This window comes from Larus michahellis, chromosome 8 (assembly GCF_964199755.1).
Source record: "Larus michahellis chromosome 8, bLarMic1.1, whole genome shotgun sequence".
NCBI classification, from domain to species: Eukaryota; Metazoa; Chordata; class Aves; order Charadriiformes; family Laridae; genus Larus; species Larus michahellis.
The window spans coordinates 44,311,475-44,319,158 of NC_133903.1; the positions used below are offsets into that span (position 1 = coordinate 44,311,475).

Consider the following 7,684-nt stretch of genomic DNA (forward strand, 5'->3'; position numbering starts at 1 on the left):
ACAAGTAGAATTCGCTGGTGTAATTCGCAGAAGCAGCGACTCTGTCTTACACGTAGGTGGGTTTGATTCGCAGATGCAAAATGCAGCACTTTGTAAAGGAACTACTTCAGTGCTCTTTGCTGCTTAGCTAACGTGTCCGGCTGGGCAAAGATTGGTTATTGACGTTTTCTGTGCTATATTTGTTATGATTTTAGAAGGATGAACTTGTCAATTAGAAAGCTAATTACGTTTCTAATTCAGTGATGAACTTTCTTGGGAATCGATGATCAAGTTAATATAAAGAAAATTATGTATTTCAACTCTTCCAGGTATACTTTGTAGGTTTAAACATGAATCTGTGTAATCTTGGATTAGGAATTCATAAGGTTTTGATGTCTGTATGCCCCTAGTGGAAAATACTGGCATATTTCAATATAATTTTGTGCTCAATTAACCTCACTATTGACTTACAGATCTACAGCAGAGTTGCATCTCTTTGGCCTTTTATTGAGGTTTAATATGTATTTGTGGATTTCAGTTTCTGGGTCCGTAAATCTTTCTCATTAAGGTAATTTATTTTTAGGATTATGAAGTATGTAGCTCTTGTATAGACTCATACGTGGTTTTTTGCTGTGCCTTCATGTTTTTAATCCTTCACATTTTAACGTTGCATCCCATGGCTTTAAACTGACTATACGTGTGTCCTTGATTTCCCAGCACGGAGCCATTGCTGCACTGGCCTCCGTTTGCTTGCGGAATTCCATGGAGGCTTCAGTACATGGCATGACAAAATGTAAAACCATACTCATAGATCACCTTATAAATATTTATTCATATAAATTCTTTAAAGAAATTAAATTACGTGTTCTATACAAAATAGGAGAGAGAGGCTTTTAGTGTCACTGACTGCAAATTGAAGTCATTTGTCTAGAAGGGTCAGGTGCCACTTTGTGGTAAGGAATTTGTCGGAGATCCAAGAAAGAAAAGATTGATAGTACAAAGAGATTGATGAAACGGGCACTGCAATATGCATACGAAGTTACGGGTTAATTAGGAGGATTTAAACAAGAAAGTTCCTTTGTGTGGAGAAGTGTCGTGTGCTGTTACTTTGAGAAGCGAGGTGTGCTGGCAGCCTTTTTGAACACGCGGAGTTGATTTCCTGAGATGTTGATGTGGAGATGCGTGCTTGCGAGTATCAGCGAGGTGGCAAATTACCAACAGCACGTACGCTGCAGCTGATGAGCGCTTCTTAGGAAACGGAGTGGTTTGCATATGTAGACACCATCTCTGTGCCTATCTTTGGTTTTGTTGTTGTTGATGTAAATTATAATGCTGGCTCTGTGATTCCTCTATCAGAGTAAAATCATTAATGTTTCAGAGTGTCAAATTCTTCCGGTGTCTCAGGCGACATGGCTATTTGTTATACTTTTTAATTAAGAGCATGATGCTTACAGAAAAATCCTAAAGCTAAAACTACATAGCTTAGAAAATGAGAGCTGAGCAATCAACAAACATTGTTTTCTTGTTGATAGGAAAGCTGTTTTGAAAGAACAGACGCTCCAAACTGTTCCTTATTGCATTAAAGTTCACCAGCCACCTGGTACGTTTAGTGGAGAACGACAAGCTTCTGTATGCAGATTCACGCAGAAATAGAAACGGTACCAGCTTTTTTAATAGTTATTCGTGTGGCAGGAAGATAATTTAAGCTTTGACTTAAATGCAACAAAACCAAAATGCTCTCTGTGCCCCTTGTGTCTGGTCCTGTATGAGGACAAAATAGTGCAAATCTTTCAGCAAGACAGGAATAAAAAGCTCAACAAGCACGTCAGTATTTATTATTGTAATAGTAAATCATCTCTGTCTGCCTAGAAGAGCTGTAAAACATACCTGCTGAGGGCAAGAGTAGGCACAGGCATGGGGGACTGAGTTATACTTCTAAATACTGTAATTCTGATATTTTTGTTATGATATTCTTAACTAAAATTTTGCATTCATATAGCTTCACCATATTCTTAGCCTCAGAGACAGATCTTGGGGCACATAGCAGCCCTTATCTTCTACAGTCCATTTCTCACGGAATATGGAGTATCTGATTTTTTTTTTTAAATATGAGGAAAAAGAGGACAGACAAGTTTTATCTTGTCTTACTGCTAAGTGTGAGATAGAAAAGACCTCAACAAATTGCTTTTTACTGAAGATGGAAAAAATTGTTGAAGGGACAGGTATTTGAATTGCAGAATATATTTCTGCATTAAAGAAAGGCAGTTAGACTCAATGAGGCCCCTGGGAAATGTGATTGACATTAAAAACAATCCTATTTTGTTCTATGATATTCCTGTAGTAATGAATGTTAGTTCCTTATGTGGTTAGATATCTGTTTATTCACATAATAGTGGAAAAACAACTCTGGCTTTTCTCTTACACATTTTCACTTGTAGGAACTGTTTTTCATACACGTAGCATTTTTCTCTTGTATTAACATGAGACCAGATATGAGAAATCCTGTCCAAACAAATGAGTTTGAACGTGTCCCACAACGCTGATACGCAGCCATCAAAGTGGTGTCTCAGGCACAGTTCTGGTGGCCTTTTTGTGGTACGTAACCTCCCTGCTTGAGTGGCAGCTCACCTCCCGCCAGCCTTTCCACCACATCAAGGAGAAAGATGCTTCTACTGTGTGAAGAAATACAGCTTGTTGGTATTTTTCTCTACTGGAAGGATTATTTTTTTTACCACTTTATAGACACAGTGCCTGTTTAATGTGAAAACTAAGTACAAATTCTTTTTCTTTTTGTTGTTTTTTTTTTTTCTTTTTTTCAGAAACCAAAACAAAAGGACTGGCATCCTCCTGGAGGATTTATTTTAGGACTCTGGGCATTGATCATCATGGTTTTCTTCAAAACATATGGAATCAAGCACATGAAACACATCTTCTGAATTCGAGCAAGCAAGATGATTGCGTTGACTGCTACTTTGGCTTCATCGGTGTCATCTGAGTGCTCCGTACGTGTATTAGAGTCGTAGTGAGAAACGGTGTTGAGCTCTCGCTTCTAAAGGTTCTTCTGAAGGCGTCTCTTCTGCCTCCTTTTCTGAAAATAGTCTAACAAATGGTTTTAATGTTTAACGTTTTTGTCACTTTGTCTTGTTTTAAACATATTTTAATGCTTTTCTGAGCAATTTTTCTTCCTGGTTAAACTTAAAGGGGGACCTAAACATAGTAACAGAATTTCTGAGGTTGATTGTGAATTGTAAATGGGCAAATTTTCCCCCCATACTTCAAAGTAAATCTTAGAAGTAGTCAAGCTATCACTAAAGAACTAGACATTGTGCAGAACGTTATTTAAGATGTCATTTTATCAATAAAAACATAAGCCACTTTGCAGACTTTGGCATGATGTATTGAAAGCTTTATTCACAAAAATAAAAATCCTCTAGAATATATGGATTTTTTTTCACTGTCCGTTTTTCTTTCCTGTTAAATACAACCCTTAGATCAGTCCTTTCACCTTAGGCAGTTTTGAGTCTAGGATTCTATGATTTGGTGAAACAAAAATATATGATGACCTCATTGAATCTACTTCAAAAAAAGTGAAACTACAACTTATCCATGTCCAAGAGGAACCCTTCATAGGCGCTGTATTTTCACTCCATAAATACGGAGTTGGGTGCTTTCAGGATTTTGAGTGCACTGGATTTTTGCAGAAGACGATAAGACTTCGGCATTAGGATGAAAAACGTTATAAATTGTACTGTCTCATTCTGTAGTTTCTGAGCCCTTGGAGAATGAGCTTTATCACCTAGGGTTTGTAAATTCTGTTTTGGCATATTGATTTGTTCTTCTTGAACATTTACTGGTGAACGTATGTTAAAAGGGTTTTGTCTGGGTGATATACTGATATTGGTGAATAGAGTAGCAAATTTGTGCATGTATAGACACAAGCCTGTCAGCAAGGAGAAGCTTTTGCAATATGCTTTTGGAACCTGGTCTCTAGCTTAATCGTAATAAAGCTTACACAGTACATACATGGTGTAAACACTAGATACCTATCTCTAAAAGCTATTAGGAATTATTTGTAGTCACAAGTAATATCAGAGCCAATATGTTTTTCTTAGAATTATGGTATTGAGCATTTTCATATTGCACAGAACATACAAGTCTGATTGTTGTTGTCCTTTTTTCTTCTCTTTCAGATTGACCGTGGCCTCACAGCCGCGGGTTAGGGGTAGCGAACTTGTCAGAGCGCTGCGTGCGTGCGCTGAGCGGGAGGGCTGCAGAGAAGGCAGCCATTGAGGCTTCCAGCTGTTCCTCAGGGCTGATGCCAGACAACTATAAAAACAGCAGTGTAGTACATCTCTTGAGCATTAAAACCTTATTTTTTTTTCTCCATACGTCTTCTAGGCTTGTAGAAGATAAAGGTACAGAATGATCCGTTATCAGGAGGTAAACGTTTGCCTGCTACACCTCTGCCTCACTATAAAGTTCTGGCACCGAGAACTTTATTGTGCTTTTTGCTGAACAGCAGGAATTCTTTTCAGTAGCATGTGCCAAGCACCGGGATTAGGAATTAATCTGTATTTAAAACAAAAGCATTCCTACACCACTGTCCTTACAGTTTTGTAAACTGATGTTCTGTGATAAATAATACTAGAGATTTCTTCCCCGTTTTCTGACGAGAAGTTTTAGTGTAACAGAGGCGCTGGTATCGCCTGGCACCAACAGTGTAACTTCATGGGAAAGCTGAGAGCGCTCTTTGCTGCAGTGCCGCCCTCGGAGGGAGGAGTTGAAGGGGTCTGAGCAGCGTTCCCTGTGCTGGGTCTCTGGATCTCTCCGCAGTGTGGTGGGGTTTGGGGTTGTTTTTTTGGGTAGCACTCTTCATAAGCACTGACTTTGTATCCAAAATGTGATACAACGGGGACTTCTTAAAATGAGAAATTTTTTTTTCCCCTCAGCTATTTCTAATGCAACAATCAACTAAGATCTGCTGTAGACAGACCGTGTAGAAATGGAGGGACACTAGAGAAATGTGTGGAGACAGTATAGAAGTGAATCCTACAGAATGTCTTGAAAGGTTTTGCTTAGCTTTCATTTTTTAATCCAGTCTTTGATACTCTTTTTCAATTGTAATGAATATTTTTAATCAAATATTTATTTTATAGGGAAGTTTTGTCACACTTCAAGAAGCGGCTAAGGTGAAGTTGACAGAGCTTTGTGCCTTGCTTCAGTTGCAGTTACACTTAGGCAGACTCCTCAGGCCTTATTCAATTTTTCCTTTTCCTTCTTTCAGCCACCTTTTGCAGGAAGTGATAGACAGAAACATCTACAGAACTCAGCTGGATTTTGCAAGTAGCGGAAGATACCAAAGATGCTGTCTTTTTAAAAGCTTATCTGCTTGGGGGAAAGGAGGCAATTAGGTGGGTTATTAAAATGCAATTTATGAATAGAAGCACTCAGTAAGTGTGCCTGTGAAGGTGATTAAATTGAAGTGAGAACAACAATTTGACTGGAATGCAGCAAACTATGCTTCGGGCGTTTCTAACATTTTTATACGCACAAAGTGAGGAGTTGAAATAGATCATTCTCAGAGTCACCATAAAGTTGCCTGTGCTACGCTTGCGAGACTCTATTTTCTATACTGTGATAACTTTTATTCCTTGAATAGTTACGGTCTGAAAGGAAGTATAGAAATGTCACAGAATTGTCTGTAAATGTGTTTTGTGTATTTATTTATTTAAAGTTTGTAATCTTTTCATTTTCCCCGAGAGCCCTTCAGACCCCGTTTGGCCCCTGGGCTCTGGAGCCAGCCAGGTCGTTCGCACTCACAAACCGTTTGTGTCTTTCATGCCAGACAATGTCCCTGTGCAGTAGGGATGCTTCCTCCGTTGGGCACAGGTTATCTTTTTAATGGAATCCAGAAAACAAGCAACAAGCCAGATGGCAGTTTCTTGATGTTTCTTTGCATAGAAACTTCTGGAGCAGAATTAAATGTCAGCGCTTGGTGAGTTAGGTCTGTGAGCCGTGCATGCCCCTGCTTGCAAGATTTTGTTCGTTCACGTCTGCACCCTGTGGTATGTAACTGCATTGACAGGTCTTGCAGTGGGTTTTATAGATGTTGTTTAGAATACTCCTGGATGATAAAAAGCTAAGTTGCTTCATTTCAGTTTTTCAGCTCTTTCAGGGTCACATGTTGAAATGGGTTACTGTTGCTGAGCCACAGAAATGGTAAGTTAACCGTAGGCTCATACTCTCTCGTACACATTCTCTCATGTCTCTCCACTTTGATTTCTGAGCTGTCTATGAAATGCCGTATGTATTTGAGTAGCTGTTTTGTATGACCGTGCCCAAATGTTTACACGAACGTGTGACTCTAAGCTACGCTTTTGTAACAGACTGAAAAGTGAGATTGCCACAAAAATAAGTGGAGAAAGAAGCCTGAGCGGTGATGAGGCAATCGGTGTCTCATTGGTCTATGCCAGTTAAATCTTTTATACTGAGGTGACTGTCACCATGAAATGCTGCTGTTGTAGCATAAGGAAAGATCGTAGATGGTTCAAAACTGTCTTTACAAATATCATTAGCGCTGGTGTATCTCCTCTAGAGAGTGGACTCTTTTTTTTTTTTTTTTTTTTGTCAGATGTTTTTTCCCCCCTAAAAGCTGGTCTCCGGTACCGATTACAGAAAAGCAAATGTAATCTGGTTCAAATTCCCGAGTGTCTGCAAACTGAGCCCATTTCCATCTCTTGTTTCAGCAGTTGGGGATTTCCATTCTCTGGTAGCACATCCACGAAATGTACTGGAAGCGTGTGGATCTTGAGGTCTAATGAGCCTTCAGATGGGCATCGGTGTGTGCTAAAGCAGGGCTGAGTTGCACATAGTAGGAAATCATGTGTTTTATGAAGAAACAAAGACCGGATTCAGCTGTGAATTTATCATGGGTGGAGGGGATTTGCCAAGTGATGAGGACAGGGAGGTGTTGCACTGTGTTCCTCAACACATACGAGAGGTTTGAAGGACTAACTGTCCCACTGAGGCAGACAAGAGAAGTCTGCAGCCCCGGCAACCCTGATACCAACAGTGTGTCAGTCGAGGTTTTTTTGAGGCTTGAGAGCTGCTTCTTTCTCCTCTCTGATGGATGCTTAGAGGGAAGGAATAAAAAGAAGTTTCTGGTCTGAAGACTTCCAAAAACTGAGCTAATTACCCCTTCAGTATAGATGGGGAAATGAGATGCTGCCAGTTGCTGGTAAATAGTTAGATTTGATCCAGTACTTTGTTGTGTTGTGGACTGAAAAGCTTCTACAAGTTCAGGATTATTTGGAATTGATAGAAATAGGTGAAGTGGAAGGCAATTCACAGAGTGGGAGTGGTGTATTTCATGGAATCTGCAGCATTTGGAGACAGGACAACCTTTGTATATGGTACAATCTGGGGACAAAGATTGGGGGTGTCAGAAACTCAGTGTCCCTGTGTACAGATCGTCCCGCTCTGTGTCACACAGCTGTGTGTGACCCGGTAGCATTTTGTCGTGCTTCCAGACTAACTTACCTTTGGACTGAGGACACCCATAAAATATTTCACCCAAGAGACTAATCTATCCATAAAGTCAGGAACTACAGAAAACAGCAGTGTGTTTAATGAAAGTGTCTTCTCAACCATCACTTCAACACTTTTGTACAATAATGAGCATAATGGGTTTTGCATTTTTAAGTGG

The 7,684-nt window shown here is 39.7% G+C and overlaps 1 protein-coding gene across 1 annotated transcript in view; it reads left to right on the plus strand.

Moving 5' to 3' along the window:
* Positions 1-3,423, plus strand: part of PIGK (phosphatidylinositol glycan anchor biosynthesis class K) — a 71,091-nt gene extending 67,668 nt beyond the window's left edge. Inside the window, exon 11 of the mRNA XM_074597588.1 lies at positions 2,799-3,423. Coding sequence (XP_074453689.1) covers positions 2,799-2,915 — 117 coding nt within the window. The 3' untranslated portion in view covers positions 2,916-3,423. The remainder of the gene's footprint in view (positions 1-2,798) is intronic.
* The last annotated feature ends 4,261 nt before the right edge of the window (positions 3,424-7,684 follow it).